Source organism: Delphinus delphis, chromosome 12 (assembly GCF_949987515.2).
Source record: "Delphinus delphis chromosome 12, mDelDel1.2, whole genome shotgun sequence".
Lineage (NCBI taxonomy): Eukaryota > Metazoa > Chordata > Mammalia > Artiodactyla > Delphinidae > Delphinus > Delphinus delphis.
The window spans coordinates 14,660,281-14,682,430 of NC_082694.2; the positions used below are offsets into that span (position 1 = coordinate 14,660,281).

A 22,150-nucleotide genomic window follows, 5' to 3' on the forward strand; every position below is an offset into this window, starting at 1 on the left:
TGCAATCCCCTTCTCCTTCAAGATTGGCACAGAGATCGACAGGAAGAGTATGCTCTACCGGGGTTAAATAAATACAGAACCGCGTACTGCGTGCTCACCCACGTTACTCAATTTATGTAAGTTCCTCTTGCTGGCGGTGCCCCACTCAGCAAGGGTAATGAAAGAAAACGCATGGAAAATTTGCACTGGGACATATCCACACTCAACAACCTTTGCCCTGGGAACTCAGCATTTCGATACCTGGCTTATAACGCCCCTGAGACTGAAACTGCGACGGGTGAGGAGGGGGTGTGGTGAGGCCTTTGTAACGGGCAGGGACGGGTGAGCCTAGTTCTGCCTCCCCCTTTGACCAAATCTCCTTCAACACAGAAATGCGCAAACTACTACATTCTCACCTAGAGATGGAAAATCATTGTTTTCTGGGTTTCGCCTTCTACCATCTCAAATCAACTGCGCCAAAATTTTCCCAGTTAACCGGGACCTGGCATACACGTACTCTTATTTTTACTTAAGAGGATGATTAACTGCCCCATTTTTACCAAAAAACACACAAAGCGACACAGTCCTAACTGCAACCCTCAGACAAAATCACTTACTAAACATCTGCAGGGCAAAAGGAAAGAGAGAGGAGGAGACACTGGAGAGGCAACTTCGGGAGCGCAGAAGATACCGCGTCGAGGCTGCGGCTCCGCGCCGCTCTCCCGCCCCCAGGCTTGGGCGCCCCCTTCCTTCCCCTTCCCCTCTCCTCCCCACCGCCGCCCGGCGGGCGCTCCCCTTGTGGCCCCGCCCGAGGCCCCGCCCCGCAGCCGACGTCAGTTGTTATGTCTCGGTTTGGGCCGTGGCCGCCGAGGATCCTCTAGTCCGGAGGCGACGGCAGCGGCCTCGCGCGGGGGAGGGGTCGTCGGGGACGGCGGCCGGAACCCGCGCCGCCCATCCGAGCGGGGCGAGCGCTGCGTGACCAGGAGGCAGCCAGAGAGCCGCCCCGGGGAGACGTCTCGGGCCTATTTTTGCGTTTTTTCTCCGGGACCGTCGCCTCGCGCGCCCCATTTCCCTCTGCAGAGACTGCGACGCCCCCTCCTGGGCCGGGCCGCGGTGCCCGCCAGCCTGAAAGGCGCCGCCCGCCGGCCTGAGCGAACCTGCACTCGCCGCCGCCGCCGTTCCCCGCCGCGCTTCTCGTGGAGCCTTCGCGGCCGGCGGGGCCTGGGGCCTGGGCGCCGGGCGCGGCGCTGCAGCGGCCGGTCCTCCCCGCGCTGGGCCCCGGGCCTGGCCCCGCCGAGCACCGCACCCTCCTGACTGCCGCCGCGGGAGCCCGGCCTCAGCCCGGCCGACTCCAACAGCCTCCCGGGACCGCCGCCCCTCTGGCCCCAGCCTGCAGCCCGGCCCCCTCTTCCTTTGTGAATCTGAATGATTTTTTTGGCCTCCCCCCTCCTCCGTTGAGATTACGGTGCTAGAAGGCCGACCCCGCCACATCCCAGTGCCCCCCGCCGGCGGAATCGGCCCTCATCTTGTTCTTACCCGCGGGGTCTCCCCGCGCCTCTCTCCTTTCGGGGTTTAATGGGTGGACTTTTAAATTTTTTCCCCCTTTATTTTTCTCGCCTCTTGACTGGAAGGCCCCGCGCGAGGCTCTGCGCCTCTGCCCCTCCTGGTCTGTTCCTCACCCCCGCACAGTCCACCTGCCTCCCGCCGGGGATGGCCCCGCAGTGACGGCGGCGGGCGCCGTACCCCACGCCAGGCTGGTGCCCTCGCCCACACTCCCCCAGTCTCCCCTCCTCTCCTCCGTGTTCTGAGCTCTCTGAAAAGAGCGAAGACGCAGGGGAAGATGTGGCTGAAGCTTTTTTTCTTGCTCCTCTATTTTCTGGTCCTGTTCGTCCTGGCCAGGTTTTTTGAGGCCATTGTGTGGTACGAAACTGGCATCTTTGCCACCCAGCTGGTGGATCCGGTGGCGCTGAGCTTCAAGAAGCTGAAGACCATTCTGGAGTGCCGGGGACTGGGGTACTCGGGGTTGCCCGAGAAGAAGGATGTCCGGGAACTGGTGGAAAAGTCAGGCGAGTATCGGCTCCCCGAGGGTCCCCTCCACTCGGAGGAGGGGACGACCCGTACTTCCTCGTACCTGGTGGTCCCCCAGAATGAGGCGGTACCTGGAAGGGTTAAGCAGACTACTTCCAGAGCTGCCCGGGTTTCCTTTGTCCAGGTTTTCTACCAAAAAAAAAGTAAATCCCAGTTTTTGGAAGGAGCCTGGGCTGGAATTATTTGTAGGGGTGTTGGTGTGTCTTCCTAAGGTTATTTTAAAATAACAGTTTAAAGTGCAGCTTCTTAGTGTTGTTTACTAAATTGAGTGTTTTTCTCAAATTTCGGAAATGTCAACCAGTTACAAACAAATTGGAAAGCATTATTTGTCAGTTGAAATTCATAAGTATACAAGAAAAACCCCAAAACGTTCTCTGTAGATAGCAGCATTTGTCACCCTAGTAATAACAAGTTACCCGGAGGGGAAAAACATCATTGGAATACTTAATATCAAAGAGGCATTTAGGCCTAGGATTTAAATTTTATTTTGTTTTATATTTTATTTTTTCTTCCAGATTTATTGAGATATAGTTGACTTGCAGCACTGTACAAGTTTAAGGTGTACAGCATGATGATTTGATTTACGTACATCATGAAATGGTTATCACAGGAAGTTTAGTGGACATCCATCACGTCATATAGATACAAAATTAAATAGAAAAAATTTTTTCTAAGGTTTAAATTTTAAATAATGAGTTTAAATATAGAGAAAGTGTACAGGGCACAGTATTAGCTTTTCATACTTTAAATTTGGTGAAAATAAGGTGAATATTTTTTGTGAATGCCTATCTTGTTTGTTTCGAAAGAGTTTATATTTCTGTAAGGATTTTTTTTTGAATTCTTATATCCTGGGTGTAAACTACTTTTTCCCTTCTGTGCCACAGGGGCTGCATCCGCTTAAATGGGTTGAGACATATTGATAGAATTGAGCTAAGAGATATTTAACATCTTAAAGAATGCATTTTCAATAACTGTTGGTTTTGGGGTAGGATTGGGTGAGAAATGGGCTTAATTTTTTTCACCCCTGGACAAAATGTATCTTGGTTTAGATACACTTCCTGGAAGGGGAAGGTACTGTAATTTGAGAAGGGCATTCTGGGTTGCTGTAGGAAGCAATTGAAACTGATAGTTGTCTTTTTTTGTTGTTTCAAGTGTATCTGTCAGCTGTGTCTTTTACAAGACAATTTTTTTTCCCTTATTTGGTATCTTATAGCCATGTAGTATGATAGACAAGAATCCTAACTCCAGAGGACTTGAGCACTCAGGTATTTGCAGATTAAGGTTAAGATCACTATTGGGATAGCGGAGGGAACACTCTCTGTAAAAGTGATGCATTTTTCTTTAGAGAAAACATAAAATTGTGTGTTATTTGCATAAAATTATGCCTCTTGTTTACTGACTGGTTTATGGTGACTTTTATTACTACCATGGCTGGCATGTAGGGTAGGGGGAATAAAGTAAAGTAGAAGATCTCTAATAAATAAACTTTCTAGGTTTAGAAGTGAAAAGTACCTTAACTGCCCAAGCCAAATCATTTTTCATGGTAAAGTAATTTGATACCACATTTTTTTTCTTGAGACTTTTATTTAGTGTTGCCTTCCTCTGGGCCTAAAAATACTTGTAACTTTGAGTGTACAAAGAGTGCACATAATATTTAAAGAATACACACAGCTCACAAAAATATGACTCAGATCACACATTTTATAGCAGAGAGGTCTTGGTATAGCAATTTAACTTAATAATTTAAATATTTGTTGTGGATGGTTTTGCTGCTGTCGTGATACAATGCTTGTTTTTGCATTGTTAACATTTAAGACAAAAGTTAAAATAATTTGACGTTTTTCTTTACTTTTTATTTGATGATACAAAGTGTAAATTTACACTGTAAGTTTGTGTATGAATATGGAATTTGTTCTTATAGGTAATCTTTTGTATCTAACCTCCAAGTCATGTAAGCCCTGTTGCTATGTTACGCAGGTGGTGATAGCAAATGTTGTAAACCCATTTCTAATTCTTGTCAGTCAGAAGTATATATTGGGCTTCCCTGGTGGTGCAGTGGTTGAGAGTCCGCCTGCCGATGCAGGGGACACGGGCTCGTGCCCCGGTCCGGGAGGATCCCACGTGCCGCGGAGTGGCTGGACCCGTGAGCCATGGCCGCCGAGCCTGCGCGTCCGGAGCCTGTGCTCCGCAGCGGGAGGGGCCACAACAGTGAGAGGCCCGCATACCGCAAAAAAAAAAAAAAAAAAAAAAGAAGTATATAAATCATACTGTTTAAAAATTATTTGATGCCTGGACAAAAGCTGAATAATATTGTGATGGCTTTTGTGGCTGGCATAAATTCAGTAATTTCCTAATAAATTATGTGATGATGCCACTAGAATATAAACTCCATCAGGAGATGGATTTTTATCTGTTTTGTTCACTTTTGCCTGACACATAGAAGGTTCTTCTTACATATTTACTAAATGTATGAATCTTAAATAGGTGTATTCAGGTTCTACTCTTCTGTAGAGTGCAATGAAAGTACAGTGACTTAATTTTTTAACAGTATAAAATAGAATTTATCATTGAAGTTGGGAACATGAGATTTTTGCAATCTTATTAGTGTTATTTTTTCTTTTCTTCAGGTGACCTGATGGAAGGTGAGCTTTATTCTGCACTCAAAGAAGAAGAAGCGTCTGAATCTGTTTCTAGTACCAATTTCAGTGGTGAAATGCACTTCTATGAGCTTGTAGAAGACACAAAAGATGGCATCTGGCTGGTTCAGGTATTAGAAACAGTGATAGAAGTGAAATTATTTTTACCAAAATAGTAGTCACCAGCTGGTGACACTTCTGTGTACTTGTGTCATGTTTCTTAGACATAACTCACTTCTCATAGGGAGGCTCCACTGTCCCCTTAAAGAGGTTTTGCAGACCAACAAAAATGAAAATTAATTAAAGAGTGGGGGAAGGGAAGTGTCGGGAAAAGAGGGTTGACTGTTTTGTTAAGAATCAGCAGAAGCAAATCCATTTTAGTTGTTGGATCTGCATTATAAAGTAAGAAACACATATATATTCCTTTTATTTAGTGATTTGTACTGTTTCTCTCAGCTTTTGTTAACTCCAGTTTTTAATTCAGTTTTTAATTCATCATTTTTGTTTCTAAAGAAAGAACTATAGCCAACTTTGCGCCTATAGAGGAAGAACTATTGTGGGGAATGGTGGGGGAACTTATTACTTTGCTCATGAAATTGATGAGATTATAATTTTAAACCCTAGCTCTTATGCTATCAAAACTGTAGATTTAATTAGCATATTAGAATTTGAGAGCTATGAAGGGCCTTAAAAATCATCTTTTGTTCTTCCCAAAGTGTGGTTTATGTGCCACTCATGGTAAATGAGTGGACACACATTATCATTTGTGTATTTTTATGTAAATTAGAAAAATCAATATTATATTGAACATGGAATTTCATAAATTTGCTTAGGGAAAGTCTAAAGTTATTTAAATTTTTTTAAATATAAGTTCACTTAAAGTAACATATTAAGTAAATTAACAACATGAATTCAGCTAAAATTATGATTATTGAACCAGAATCAAATCCCAGACCCCCTCATTTCTTGTCCAGTGTTCTTGTTATTTCACATTGGGGTTGGCAAAGTTTGATTCAGGACATAAAAAACAAAATAATTGCTGCTTCATATTTCTTCCTGAGAACAATGACCGCAGAATAGGGTAGAAAAAGCTATTGAGTCCAGACACCTTATTTGCAGATCTGGTCCTGTCACTGATTTGCAATATGATTGTGGATAGATAGATTTTCTGTAGCACATGGCCTCAAATAAATACATATACACCTAAAGAAGATAGAATAGTACTATAGTCCACTGGGCTAGCGGGTTGGCATTTGGGAATTCTTCAGGTGATTGCATTAGATATCCATGACCTTTCCTTTACTTGCAACCTTCCTATTGTGTTTGACCTTTTACCCTCCAGATAATCTAATTCCGCATTTTTTAAGTCTAGCAAACAGAGAAACTGGGAGGAGGGTATGGGTATTGTCTATACATTGTCCATCAAATTCTACTTTATTTGTGTGTTAAATTATTGGTATTGAAAAAATAAACTGTAGCATCTTTAAAGCCTTAATTTATAAATAGTTATTCTGTTTCTTTTCCCAGATATTTATTTCTGATAGTTTGATCGAGGAAGACTTAATGGTTTTGGTTACTTCAGTTTTATTCCTGAGATTGAACTGAATAGCCAGTCCCACTGCCCTGTGTCCTATATCTCATGTTTGTCCACACATTGAACGGTCCCATAGAGATGAATGGTAAAGATGCTGAACACCTTCCAAAGTTGGAAAAAGCTGTGTCAAAAGTCTGGAAATTCTTTTGGTATATAGAGTGCTGCCTATAGACTACGAACACACTCTGCTTCACTAATTAGCATTATAGTCTTGGCTTATAAATGATCTACTGTTTTTCTATGTCATATTAAAGGTAAGCATGGATTAAACTCCCTTAAGAAGTTACAAAATTCATACAGTTTATTCAGCAGTTAATTGTACACCAGGCTCTGGAGATATACCAGGAGCATACAACAGGCTAAGTCCTTGCTCTTTCAGGCAGCTCACATTCCAGTTGGGAGAGGGAGGCACTAACTAAATAAATATTTAATATAACATTAGTTAGTGGAAAGTGCTAAGAAGAAAAATAAGCAGGGTAAGGAGACAAGAGAGTGGCAAAGAATTCCCTGATAAGGTGATACTTGAATGAAGAGAAGAACAAGTAACGAATGGTAGTGAATGTAAACATTATAAATTCTAATCATGGAATTATTTTTCTCTGAAAATGTTTTTTTAAACTTGATAGGCATCAATAGTGAATGGTGCAGTAAGACACAATTTTTCCAGTGACCTTCAAGATTTGCACTGATCACCACTGTCTGGCTTGTGTTCCCTCGGGCCAGTGGCTTACATCTGTCAAATGGCTGGCTTGGGTTGGAAGAACAGTCTCTGGCAGGGCAACTGAGAAGATTGAGATCGAAACCTCAGTCACAGTGCCTTCAGCACTCTGAACTCGCTAGCTAAGCTAATCAGCACAGACACTTTGGTTTAAGCTCCTAAGAGAGGGCCATGTTGTTTTGTTTCTTAATTGAAAATATCTTCTCAAAACAGAAGAGAAATACTCTCAGTTGCTTGTCATTCTTTCAGCTCAGATTATATTTATCTCATTTCTTGTGAAGGATAACATTCAAGAATTCAGTTTTGTTTTTTTTAGATGTTGGGGTAGGAGTTTATTAATTTATTTTATTTATTTTTGCTGTGTTGGGTCTTCGTTTCTGTGCAAGGGCTTTCTCTAGTTGTGGCAAGCGGGGGCCACTCTTCATCGCGGTGCGCGGGCCTCTCACTGTCACGGCCTCTCTTGTTGCGGAGCACAGGCTCCAGACGCGCAGGCTCAGTAATTGTGGCCCACGGGCCCAGTTGCTCCGCGGCATGTGGGATTCTCCCAGACCAGGGCCGAACCTGTGTCCCCTGCATTAGCAGGCAGATTCTCAACCACTGTGCCACCAGGGAAGCCCAAGAATTCAGTTTTTAACAGTTTGAATTATCATTCTTTTCTATTTGTTTTAAAAGAAGCTGACTCATTTCAGTTTGCTCTATCATTGTCATTTTTTTTAATCTGTGAGGATGCATAGATCCCAAACAATTCAATCTTCTTCATATTGCATTTATTTTAGGTATCCTGGATAAGAAATATTTAAGCACATCAAAGTTCTTTCCTCTTTTTCTCCCAGGTTTCCAATATCATTTTCTTACTCAGATGAATTATACTCTCAGATGAATACCTAACTCTCAGGTAGCATATAACTGATAATTAGCACTTTAGACTTTATATGTCATTGAAAGGATGTCTAGATTTACTGATTTGGGGAAAATGTGACTTTAATAAATGGGTATATGACTTAGCTATTCCATCACTTGGTCAGTTCATTATTTGTCTGGAATGGGTTGGTAATAATAAAAGATAATCCAGGTTGATTATCTTTTTTGGTGATACTGCATGTGGACTGACACTACAAAAGGAAACATGAATTTCTATAATTTAATTAATTCATCCTATATCCCTTATGATTTCTATCTTCTCGGTAACTCATGAGTTTATTTTCTGAATAATACATGTTAATGGTCTTCATATCTTTCTCCTAACTGTTGTAAGATGTATTACTGCTCATGAATTATCCTTACATTAAAGCAGAGTGTTAGCACACTTCTTTTCATGTGAAGCTTTTTCATGTCTCTCCTGTATTCTCTGTAATATGAGGTGGAAAGAACTAATTTTAGTTTCTAAGGCAGCAACACATATGGGACATCTTTAGCAACAATACACTGTGTAATCCATGAAAGAACCAAGTCATCTTTTTTCTATCACTTCTTTCTAACATTCTAAGTTTTCCTGCTTTGTTCCTAACCTGACCTCATATCTTTCATTAGCTCTTTATTTCCAGTTTTGTGGATTCTTTGATTCTGCTGCCTACCAATCTTTTTAGCCTCACAAATAGAAGTTACTTTTCTTTCAAAAGATTGTTGGTCAGGCCTTTTTTTTTTTTTTTTTTTTTTTTGGCCGTGTTGGGTCTTCGTTGCTGCACGCAGGCTTTCTCTAATTGTGGTGAGCAGGGGCTACTCTTCGCTGCGGTGCGTGGGCTTCTCATTGTGGTGGCTTCTCTTGTTGTGGAGCATGGGCTCTAGACGCGAGGGCTTCAGTGGTTGCAGCACGCGGGCTCAGTAGTTGCGGCACACAGGCCTTAGATCGCAGGCTCGGTAGTTATGGTGCATGGGTTTAGTTGCTCCACAGCATGTGAGATCTTCCCGGACCAGGAATTGAACCCGTGTCCCCTGCATTGGCAGGTGGATTCTTAACCACTGTGCCACCAGGGAAGTCCCAGTAGATAGGCTTTTGAAATGGAAAAGTTAGTGTACGTTGTGGATTTTACGGATTTATCCTTATCTTAACATTTCTATTTCTACATTTTGACTTTTGTTCAAAGAAGTTCAATGAGGGACTGTGCTATCTGTTCTCTGCTGGCTTTGTCACATTATAAGGAATTTAACATCAGTGGAATTGAGGTAGCAGTGAAAAGCTTTAGGTCAATATTTACTGAAGTATTATGTTAATACAGTTCCTGTTTGGCTGAAAAGAGTTACTAGCTGTTTTAAAACTTGTTTATTTTTTACTCCTAGACAGTAGTTTTGTTCAGGGAGGTTCTAAGTTATTTATTCCTCTCTTGACACTATGCTAAAGGTGAAATACTTGGCAAGCCATCTTATCCTTTATTTTGTATTGGTGAAGAGCTTTTATTTGTGTTTACTCAAAGAAAGCTAGTGAGGCTACCAAAGAAATAATTAAATGCTGTTGAATTTTGTTTTTGTCAATTACTCATCTTCACTTTTAATGATTTTATACAATTTGCATATATATATTTAGGTTGGTCTATGATTTTTTTTTTTTTTGGCCATGCCATGCAGCATGCAGGATCTTAGTTCCCCGACTGGGGATCGAACCCATGCCCCCTGCAGTGGAATCGCAGAGTCTTAACCACTGGACCTCTGGGGAAGTCCCTGTGGTCTATGATTTTGAAAGTAGAAACTCGCTGTTCTAATGAAATATTGAGAGATGCAGAAAAACATTTTAGCTCTACACTCCTTTTATTTTGAGTTATGTTATTTAATTTAGCCTCCATGTTGTTGTATGGGGATTAACAATATTAAAAGGGAAATGACAGATGTTCTGATTAGTAATAAAACCCACCTCTAAAAAATAGGCGAAAGTGTGTGGGTTTTTTCTTATACCAGTGTAACACATGTGGAAGGGAGTAAGCAATAACCTGAGGCCCAGTTTTTCTTTGTACGTTTAACTGGACTACACAAGACTGACATCAGAAAACATGGCAACTTAGCCTCTCACACTGTCCAACTCAGTTCCTTCCAGTGCTGTGCTGGAGCCAGCTCAAACTGCTTCATGAAGGGCGATTGTTAACATCCCTTTCCAACTCCACAGTTAGAGATGTCACGTTGGTAACTTGAAATCAACCATGTGGGAGTATTTACACCAAGGAAATAAGTAAATGGTAGAAATCAGAGCTTCTGTTTTCTTCTAGACAGCTAGTTGTTAAACATTTACCAGCAAACCACTGGTTTCATCCATTCATCCAACCATCCAACAAATATTTATTGAAATCTAATGTGTGCCAGCTGAACCTGTGATAAGGGCAAAAAAGACGAATAACCTACAGTCTGTTCCGTAAGACAGCTCACAGCTTGGTTTACTAAAATGTGTGGGCCAGTAAAAACTCTTAGCATAGATTACCTTTTCCAGCTAAGTTAGATGGTCCGTGATGGTGCCACCATCTTGAGAGATCCTAAAGAGCTATTAGACAATAAAGTAGAAACCAGGAAAATTAGTACTAGGAAAAACCTAGTAGTTTTTTTTCTGAAAAAAGTGTATTTTTAAATACACTGAACTGGAAGTCTTTGTGTGTGACTGGGGTCAAGAACATTGATGTGCAGTTGCATAGCCAGGTACTAGTTATGCTAATGTTTGTCCGAAAACATCCCAGATGACAGGTTGCTGGGGAAGGGACTTTCATTATAACAGATATCGGAAACTTGGAGCCTTTAGAGAACCTATATAATCAGAAGTAAGAGAATGAGTTACTAAACCATAAAAAGCTGAAATAGTTTAATTCAACATAAATATTTAATAAGTGCCCACCTGACTTAGGCATCATGCTAGCTGCAGGGAAAACAATGGTGAGCAAGTGTAGGGTTGGTGGTTAGAGAGGCGGATACCCTGGGAAGGAGGATGGAAAGATTGCTTCACTGCTAGCCTATGTTGCCAGGTCCGTTCCAGACTTGAGACTTGGAACTCAGGCTGTACTTTCATCTAGTTTTTTCTAGTCTCTGAAAATATTCCCCACAGAGAATGCAACATCCTTCGTGAACTGCAGAGGAATATGCTTCCCGTTTCACCACCAGAGTGAATGCCATTCAGAATCACTGTGCATGCTTTTGGATGTGAGCTATAACTTGGAAACTGTTACTGATGTGACACAGTAGTAATAGGCTTAGAGTATTTTGTTGTGCCATGTGACAAGCCAGATGAGTTATTTTGTTAAAACATTTTTAGTGGTTGTTTAATTTGGCCTCCACGAAATTTAATTTATGCTAAACCTTCAGTTGAATAATATAACTATATAGGACATTGGATAAAGCAATTTCTAATTGCGTAAATATAACTAAAGAGTCAAATAAAATGCTTTCATGCACTGCCTAAGGGATTTTTCATTTTTTTGTGGTTCTCTTAGTCAGGAATCATTAAACTCTTCAAAGCAGATGTTGGAATAGCTTGCTGAATAAATAAGGCCCTGTGGTTAAACATTGTCATGTACCTGCCTCAGAGATATTCACCACCTCTCTTCACACACTTTTGTTGTCTGTCCTATAACCAGGGGTGCCTGGAACAACCCCCTCATTCCTACTTCCTTTCCTAGCATTGGATGACTGTGCAGTGATCAGGATCTTCACTGCCTAGGCTGAGGGCCAAATCCTATTTGCAGCACTGATCAGGAAATAGGAGTGAAAGGGGAGTTATTTTAAAAAACAGGGCAAAGACCAGGGAGTATAGCGATATGATTTTACAGAGATTTCTTAATCCTTCTGAGTAATCTGAAAAATAAGTTCAAGATTTCTTTGGTTACTTGATGGAAGAAAGAACTACCATATTGACTCTTCAGTGGTAGGAAAAGAAAAACAGAAGAGAAGAGAAAAGCCTGCCTTGCTTCATCTCCCTTATTTTTCAGATAAAATTTATAAAGTACTTTTAGACAATGGAAAAATGTGGAAGCTAGGAACTTACTGGGTAATGTAACCTGTGTGAACCTCCTCAGAAAGCACTTTCACCTGCTAAGGCCATGTCCTCAAATTGCTCTCCTCCTGGTTACCTCAACCATCTGAGCATTTTAATAACATGTGCCTCCCTCATTAAGGCCATTTATTTTCACTTAAAAGTACTATCAGAACCATTTGTTCAATGCCTAAATTGTATATTTGTGTATGTATTTATTAAGCCTCAAAGTTATGTTACAAAGTGTTACATACCTATGTGTGTCTCTGTAGGTATGAGGATGATAGTATCAGTGATATATGGCAAAGGTTATCGGACAGTAATCTGTTGGCACATAAAGTGAACTTTAAGTCACTTGTCACCACCATGCACTTTCTCTCCTCCTGCTGCCCTTGAAATTTGTTAGACTTCCCAGTGGAGAGACCAGAGATGAGGTATTTGCACCAGCTCTTGCCTCTCCCAGGCACTCATTGCACACACTCACCTGGGATTTCACTTCCTGGAGGCTTTGTGAATGTGAAAATGGCCCTTCCTTCTAGAGAGTTTAGAGGCCCCCAGAGTACTGTGCTGTAATTTTGAATTAAATAGTATCAGTAATATAGCATTCATGAAAATAAACTTGGCCTGTATACCCTGGGCTTAAAATAAATCAAACAGATGGGTTCATGAAGACATAGGACACTTTTGGATTTCCTTTAATTTCCCATTTAGTTATTTTTGTTTTTAATATATACTTTTTGTTTGTTTTTTACTGGTATCTCTATTCATTAAAATCAGGAAGATAAGGAATAAAGGGAAAAGATATTAACAATTAGAGAGTCTGAGAAAAGTCATTGCATATTTTGAAGGTTAATCTACATTTAAAAAATTTTTTTTTCTTCCCCCAATCCTAACTGTTTGAAAGCTATTTGCAAATTTGAAGTTAGAAGTTCAAGAATGTAGAATTTATTAATGGTAATTTTTTAATATGTTAGAACCTTTCGTGATTGTTAAGAAAAATGCCATAGTAGTAGTATATTGTTTTAGTCAAGCATAGTTTAATAGAAAACATGTGTTTGACTCTTGGCTCCATAATTACACTTTTAAAAAGTGAAATTTGAACTCGTTGAACCCACATGTGGTAATTTTTAGTAAGCTTTATTTGGGTTATTTAAAATTTTCTTTTCAGAGCAGAGAAATGACTCCAAGGGCCATTTTCTTCCTGTGTAAGTTAATTCTAGAGGATAAGCCACATGGAGGAGAATGTGGCTAGCTTTTTAATATGGTTTTGACTCCCCCTCTGCATAACTACCACAGAGTGTGAGAGTTTAATGTACTGTATTCAGTGTTTTAAATCTTTTCCAGTTGGACAGTTGCTCCTTTTACAAGAATTGCAGTGATAATATGATGATGTAGTAAACAAGATCTAGGAACAGAATATGTTTTTCAAAAAAAGTAAAGTTATAGATGTAAATGGTTGGTTTGACTCCATTTTAGGTGATTAAAGTATCTGTTTTTCTTTTGGGGGGAATAGGTTATAGCAAATGACAGAAGTCCTTTGGTGGGTAAAATCCACTGGGAGAAAATGGTGAAAAAGGTGTCAAGATTTGGAATACGTACAGGCACGTTTAACTGTTCCAGTGACCCCAGGTAAGTTGATTGGGCAATTCTTAGAATTTGAGTTCTGACCAGAATTTTTTTAATGTGATAAAGACAGTGGTATTAGAAGCCTGTTTAAACTGAAAGTTCGTTAGCGTGTTTAGCACGTTGTTAGCTACACAGGTATCTGATTAATAGTTTTTGATAACTGGCAGTTACTTACTTTCTCTCTGAGCTCTCTTTCTGTCTGGTTCTTCTATGTTGTTTCTAACGGGGTGACTCTTTAGAGTATGTCCTCGGTCTTTTTTGTTTCAATTTTACTTCCCAAAGAGACTTCAGTACATTGATGGCTTTAGGTGACACCTTTGTGCTGATCTAAATCTCCTTTCATAATTCGGACCTCTCGTTTGCATTTTGACACTCGTTTCCATTTGCCATACGAGTACCCCAGATAGACTCTGTTCCCTAAACCTGGTATTCAAATTCATATTCATCTTTTTTTTTTAGTAAACCATGTGCCCTTTCTACCTTTTCTTTTTCTGTCCTTTACTATTTTTTTTTCCATTTTCTCAGACAAAAATCTTTGCAGGCATTTTTGTTTTTCTTTTTGTCATCATCTCCAGTATTTAGTCTGTCACATTATTTCTTGTTTCATTATTCCATTGTTTCTTCTTTGAAATGCGTTTTATTTCAATTTCTAGTTCCTCCAAGTTATGACTTGAATTCATTCGTTCATTTAATTATCCATTCAGTAAACATTTAATAAAAGATTAGTTGGACTTCCCTGGTGGCACAGTGGTTAAGAATCTGCCTGCCAGTGCAGGGGACCACAGGTTCGGGCCCTGGTCCGGGAAGATCCCACATGCCACGGAGCAACTAAGCCCGTGCGCCACAACTACTGAGCCCGCGTGCCACAACTATGGAAGCCCATGCACCTAGAGCCCGTGCTTCACAACAAGAGAAGCCACTGCAGTGAGAAGCCTGCACACCACAATGAGTAGCCCCAGCTCAATGCAACTAGAGGAAGCCTGCGTGCAAAGACCCAACACAGCCAAATATAAATAAATAAATAAATAAATTTAAAAGAAAAAGATTAGCATGTACAGCATGTTCTGTTCAGTGCTGAGGACGGGGCATATGATATGTATGGAGAAGCCCCCACGTTAGGTAGTTTCTGATGTAGGTAGATACGCCTGGCTTACCTACGTCCGTTATATGTGGTCACAATGGGAGACCCATTCGCTGTAGAAAACCCTCCTCCACCACTGCTTCACCTCAGATTCTCCTGCCCTTCTCCTTCAGGCTTACGTTTGCTTCGATTTTCCTCACTGTTCTTGTTTTGCTCACTTGTAGTGTAGGCTGAGATGTGTGGTAGGAGGACTTCTTAAACGTTGGGGATAAGAAGGGAACTTGTGTCTCCTGACTCACATTTAGTCTCCTCATTCACCCACAAAGCTCCCATTTTCATCTTCAGCACAGAACCTTGATCATATTCTAATGCCTTTGGTTGAAATGTCCAAGATAGCGTAAGTGTTCATGTTCTTATGAAAAGGAAATCATTCTTATTTCTGTCTTGTGTTTACCAAAGACAGTGGCATTTGGTCCTATTCCATCATTCCCAGATGGTCTAAGTGAAAGATCTTTTTCTCTCCCACTGGTGATTGCAATACCAGAATAAATGATAGTTCTGATGTTTTGATTTTTTTTTTCAGATAATGCCAAAAGTCAGTATTAACATCACCAATTTATTGAAAAATATTCAGAACTTATTTTTTTAATGAATAAACTAAATAATACATTTTAAACACTAACTTATAAATATATTAGAAAATATCAAGTAAGTACAAAAATATAAAGGTCAAACACATTTCAGTCTAACGTAAGTTCTTAAATAACAATAGAGAATTCAAAACGAAACTAAGCATGACATAAAGTGAAGATGATCTATTCAGCATGAAAAACTGAAGGAAATAGTAGAATTGATTTTTAATGTGATTTTATAAAGCAAAATGCATCAGAAGTGTCATAATTGAGTCCAGTGGACTTTAGCGCAAATTTTTCTAGCTTTTCTTTTGAAAAGCCCTTTTTGATTCTATACCAGCTGAGGAACGGTGAAGAGATACATATAATCTACCTCCAAGTTTTCTCTAAATCCTTCATCTTCGTCTTCAGATAATCCCACCTCTTATTTATGACGGAAGAGACCTTTTTTGAGCAACTTTTTGCTTTTTTGTTGACTGCAGCTATAATTTTTTGTTATTAAACAAGCACTTTTACGTCATCTTCCTTAGTTTCATCACAGAGATGAAGATCTTGATGCAGAGTTACTTATATCAGTTTCAGTACTGTCATGTTGGTTTCCTTTGATTTGGAAAGTCTTCCAACTAGAGTAAGAACTATTCTTGTCATAGATGCTGTGCTTAGTCAGGGTCATTTTTTTTCTTTTAATGAGGATTACGGAGATGCAGAAGAACAAAATAGGGAGATAATAGAAAAGCGTGTTTAGAATGTCAATGCAGGGTGTAACTGGGCAGAGAATAGTGTTATTCAGCAAGCAAGCATTTTAATATGTTGAATAATTCAGTCATCAACTTGATCTCAGATTTTTAAAAACAGCAAAACTCTCTACTCTGCTGCCTATGTTGCTTTCTTTGACTGTAGTTCCTTCTCTTAGGTGGCCTCCAGGACAGCCTCCTCTGATGTGCTGGCCCCATTGTATCGTAGTATTTTCCTGACCTGTTTTGCTCCCCTTAAGAACATTCAGGACCTCCACTCTGTACAGTATCTGACTCTGTCCATGGCAGCAGTTTTCATTTCTTTCCCACACAGCCATCTTGCCTGGCCCCAGTTCCTCTAATTCCCCAACCCAGTGATCTATCTCAGGGGCCTTTACCCTGTCAGGTCTATTCTCTACTCTTTTTCTCCCCCCACCTTTGGAGAAAGAAGGAAGTGACGTGGGATATGTATCGGGAGGTTGGAGAGGCGGGGCAGAGATAGTAAAGAGTGGGATGGCACTGGAATTACAGGAGCTGAGTGGTAAATGGGCCAGGAGGGCTTATGGTGAAAGAATCAGGGATGCGTGCCCATGGGCTAAGCAGGGAAAAGAAAGTAAAGGGAAGATTGGTGAGCAGGACAGGAAGGCCAAGGAGACCAATGACCTTGTCTGAAGAAACAGCATTTTATGAACAGAATACCAAGGTTTCTTTTTTAATATAGTATGTTATCAGAAGCTGGAGTGCCAAAACTCACTAGCTATGTTTTTTTTTTTTTTAATCATTTTTAGTCTTCAAATTCTCTAAGAGATCTCAAAAGATTTACTTTAAGAACTAGAGGATATTTTCGTGGTGTCATCATTGAACTTATTCAGACCTTTAAAAAGGTTTTTTAAATTGGCAGTAAAAAGTTTTTATATTGATATGAGCATTAGTCTTTTCTGTCTAACAGTGGGGTTTTAAAATTAATATGGTGTACTTTATTTGTGTGTTGGATTTCAAGTCTGGAAAACATTTAATTTGAAAGATATATGATGACATACAAAATTTTATTGTCCTGGGTACTCTTATCTTGTGAAATGATAAACCTTAAAACTGTCCCTTAGTTCTGAACTGAAAAGAAAGTACATAGTACATTTGTTTTCTTCCATGAAGAAATGTATGCACTAAGATAAGACTTGGCTTGTTTTACACAGTAAAATTTTCTGTTTGAAAGACTGTCATTTAATTTATGACACAAATCAGAAGCCAAATATTCTCTGAGGTGGTTATACAAAGATGAACAGAATGACCGAGAGTAGAAATGTGTCATCCCAAGTATCCTATGCAATTAAAAAAGTAAAGCTCGTTAGATATTTAAGATGTGAATAAGGCAACTATCTATATGTAGTTGACTTGTTGTTTTGGGGGGAGGGTGGTGGAACTGGCATTCATGTCAGTGAACTATTATTTTGCATTGGACAGATACACTGTTACAGAATAGAAGATATTTTATTTTGTTGGAGTATCTAATTCTTAACCCGTTTCAATTAAAGCAATATTGACATTAATGGTATCTATCTTGTTAAGGAAGTAAATCAACTCAACAAGAAGCTGAGTCGTAGTCTTTGATCCTGAGTCACCCAGATAGTTTCCCAGAGTCGTTACTAACCTTGTCTTTGTGACATAACATGTTGTCTTCACTTATCTTAAATTATATCATGAAATTCCTGAGGTAAAATTAATTGTACTATCATCATAAAACCATATGCCACATACGTCAAGACTTCTATCTTAATCTGATCATATGTATAATATGATATATAATATGTATAATATCATAAGTATAATATGTATAATATATAATATGTATAATATAAGTAATATCATAAGTATAATATGCTTATTTAATTTAATAAAATATAATCCATACTTTAAAGTAAAGCGTAACATTTATGATTTTTTTCCCCTTTTGCGGTATGCGGGCCTCCCCCCCCCCCCCCGGCTGCAGATAACATTTGTGATTTTTACATCAGTATTCTGAATAGCAAAATTAAAAATTAAACATTTATTACCATCCACTTATAAATCTGTAGTGAACAAAATGTATCCACATGGTAGATTTTCTTTTTTCCAACTTTACTGAGGTAAATTTATATATTGTAAAACTCCACATGGTAGGTTTTTAGAAAAAAACTTTTTTGTTTTTAAAGGAAATTGTTTCTCTGATTATCTCTCCAAATACCCCTCTTCATGGTCCTCATTAAAGAGATGAGAGAGTACAGAAAAATATAGGACTTGCTCTTTTCTAGGTGAGCCTTCGTGCAGATTACTTTATGACAGTGCTTGTGTGTGTCAGGCATTGTGGTGGGTGCTTGGGTTAATAAGTGGGTACAGCATGGCTCCTACCCTCAGGAGCTTGGCATTCAAGTCAGGGACTCAGCATGTAAGATAATCTGTTTCCTTCTCTCCTTTGCCTACCTGAATCTAACCATCCTTCGAGAGCTAGTTCAATTCCCAAACTTTTCATGAAATCTGCACCAGCCCAAACTCCCAGTGATACTCCCTTTTTTTGAACTTCCTTTACATTATTTAGTAATAGAATATATACAGTTTTATACTTTTGTCTCCTTAATAGGATTTTAAATTCTTTGTGAACAGGAATTATTTTCCTATTATCTTTAGGATCTTATTAGCACATAATGCATTAGTAGTTTCATAGTAGATGCTGGAAGTACTTGCCGATTCTCTTGACTCTAAGGCTTTTCAAGCTACACTTTTCTTTAAAAAAAAAAAAGAAAGAAAAGAAAGAAAAGAAACATAGAGATACAAACGAAAAATATGATAAAAAGAGAGCTTGCTTTTCCTCTTATACAACTGCCAGGTATTGGTACTACTTTTGACTGTTTACAGGTAATTTGTTTTTGGGGAGAGGGTATCTTTCAAGTGCTAAGGAAATGTGTCAGGGAAAAGACAAACTGTTTGCACAACAGTGAAGATAAGCAAGCTGGCTCATTTAGCGGCCTAGCTATTTACTTACAGTCTCCTCTCTTATAGATACTGCAGGAGAAGAGGCTGGGTACGATCCACACTCATTATGTCTGTTCCACAAACAAGTACTTCTAAAGGGAAAGTCATGCTTAAAGAATACAGTGGGCGCAAGATTGAAGTAGAGCACATTTTTAAGTGGATAACTGCTCATGCAGCTTCACGGATCAAAACCATTTATAATGCTGAACGTTTGAAAGAAGAATGGAATAAAAGTGATCAATACTGGGTAAAAATATACCTATTTGCAAACCTTGACCAACCCCCAGCTTTCTTCTCTGCACTAAGCATAAAGTTTACTGGAAGAGTTGAGTTTATTTTTGTAAATGTGGAAAATTGGGACAACAAGAGTTATATGACAGATATTGGTGTATATAACATGCCATCATACATACTTAGAACTCCTGAAGGAATTTACAGGTATGGAAACCACACGGGCGAATTTATATCCCTTCAGGCCATGGATTCATTTTTGCGCTCAGTACAACCTGAAGTAAATGATTTGTTTGTTTTGAGCTTGGTTCTAGTTAATCTTATGGCTTGGATGGACTTATTTATCACACAAGGAGCTACCATAAAACGATTTGTGGTTCTCATAAGCACTTTAGGGACATATAATTCTCTATTAATTATTTCCTGGCTACCTGTGTTGGGCTTTTTACAGCTCCCTTACTTAGATAGCTTTTATGAGTATAGCTTAAAATTGTTGAGATATTCCAATACAACCACGCTGGCCTCATGGGTCAGGGCAGACTGGATGTTTTATTCTTCACACCCAGCCTTGTTTCTTAGTACATACCTTGGACATGGTTTACTAGTCGATTACTTTGAAAAGAAGAGACGGCGCAACAACAACAATGATGAAGTCAATGCCAATAACTTAGAGTGGTTATCAAGTCTGTGGGACTGGTACACCAGCTACCTCTTCCACCCGATTGCTTCTTTTCAGAACTTCCCTGTAGAATCTGATTGGGACGAAGACCCCGACTTGTTCTTGGAGCGATTAGCTTTCCCTGACCTTTGGCTTCACCCTCTGATACCAACTGATTATATAAAAAACTTGCCAGTGTGGCGATTTAAATGCCTTGGAGTCCAGTCTGAAGAGGAAATGTTGGAAGGTCCTCAAGATATTGAAAATGACTCAGACAGTGAGAGCACAGACACTTTTAGCAGCGAGAAGGAAGTATTTGAAGATAAACGAAACGTAGTTCACAATTCTCCAGGAAGAGCAAGTCACTGTGATCCTGAGGCTTGTTCATGTGCCAATAAATATTGTCAGACCAGCCCTTATGCAAGGAAGGGGCGGTCATATGGATCATATAGCACTAACGAAGACATGGAACCTGATTGGTTAACTTGGCCTGCTGATATGCTGCACTGTACTGAATGTGTTGTTTGCCTAGAGAATTTTGAAAATGGATGTTTGCTAATGGGGTTGCCCTGTGGTCATGTGTTCCATCAGAATTGCATTGTGATGTGGTTGGCTGGGGGCCGACACTGTTGCCCTGTTTGCCGGTGGCCTTCTTACAAAAAAAAGCAGCCATATGCACACCACCAGCCCTTGTCAAATGATGTCCCATCTTAACCACGTGCAATTTGTCCTTTATAAGCTTTGCGTATCCTACAGCTTGCCTTTTTAATGTTAGTCACCAAGTTTTTGTGGTTTGACGTTTAATTTAATGTTAGTGCAGTGACAGGAAATATACATTTTGCTAACGTTGATGACAATTATTTGGTTGCCTTCTGTGTCAATATGAATGCATACTTAGTTGTAAAAATTTTTATTTACAACATTGGAAATTCAGAAGTTAATGTCTTTTTGTAAGCACAAAAGAAGTATGATAGAAATTTATCCTAGCAAGACTTTACAAGGTAGGATCAAATTCTAATGGAATTGAGGGAGTTTCTAAATGTTTCCTCCCTTTTTACAATCTGTGTCCAGCCCCTCTTGGTTAAATAATGTATGCTCTGAGACATGAAATTAAAACAGACCTATGAAATAAATTATTTTAAAACCAGAAGATTACAGCTTTTTTAAAATTGTTTTTGATAAGGTGGCTGAGTGCTATAAGTGTTTTGCTGGTTTGTTAATTTCACAGGTAAGTCAAATATGATTCTTGACTCGTGGGGGTAAAAACAAGACAAATTACGTTGCTGACACTAGCCAGAGGTGATGTTAGTCCCCCTTGGTTAGCTTTGATGGGAAGGAATTTCATGATGGGCTTTTTTTAAAGTATTAAATCACTTATGAGTATATTCATGTAAATAAAATCAGCTATAGCGTATTGGCCACACATAGATTACTTTATATATTTTTCCTGACTTTTTATTTTGAAAAAATTTTTAACTATAGAAAGGTGGAAACATAGTACAATGAACATTCATTTCTCTAATTCAGCAGGTGTTTACATTCTGTTATATTTGCTTTATCTCTTCTATGTCTATAATTTTTTTTCCTTTCTCTCTTTTTTTTCTTTTTTGCTGATCCCTTTGAAAGTAAATTTCAGTCATCATGATGCTTCTTTGCCACTAAAATGTACCATGTAACTCCTAAGAACAAGAACATTTTTTATATAACCACCACACCATTATCACACCCAGGAAATTTAACATTGATTTAATAATATCTAGTATACAATTTGTACTCCCCAGTTGCTCCCAAAATATTCTATATCTTTATATGTTTCTGTTTTGTTTTTATTGGGAACTCAGGCAAACTTTATGATTGGGTTTAGTCTCCTTTGTTTCATTCTTTTCTCTAGAGCAGTTCCCCTGCCCCCCCCCTTTTTTTTAAAGTCTTTTCTGACATTTTTGAAGAGTACAGGCTAGTTGGCTTATGGAATGTTCCACATTTCTGGATTTGTCTGAGTGTTTCTTCATGATTAGATTTAAAGTAAACAATATTGCCTAGATGATATGTATTTCCCTTTTGTATGACATCTGAAGGCACGGTGATGTCAGTTCATCCCATTGTTGGTGATGCTAAATTTGGCTAAGATAGTATCTGTCTTATCTTTGCAATGTAAGGTACTTTCCACTTGATAATTAAGAAGGAACCTGTGAGGCCACATGAGTATCCTGTTCTTCAATAAACTTTAA

General features: G+C 39.3%; 1 protein-coding gene across 1 annotated transcript; it reads left to right on the plus strand.

The window, feature by feature from the left end:
* The first annotated feature begins 860 nt into the window (after positions 1 to 860).
* RNF103 (ring finger protein 103) lies at positions 861 to 22,150 on the plus strand. Its single transcript, XM_060027394.2, has 4 exons — positions 861 to 2,045; positions 4,695 to 4,834; positions 13,468 to 13,583; positions 19,061 to 22,150. The coding sequence occupies exons 1-4, from the start codon at positions 1,820 to 1,822 to the stop codon at positions 20,634 to 20,636; spliced, it is 2,058 nt and encodes a 685-aa protein (XP_059883377.1). The 5' UTR covers positions 861 to 1,819; the 3' UTR covers positions 20,637 to 22,150.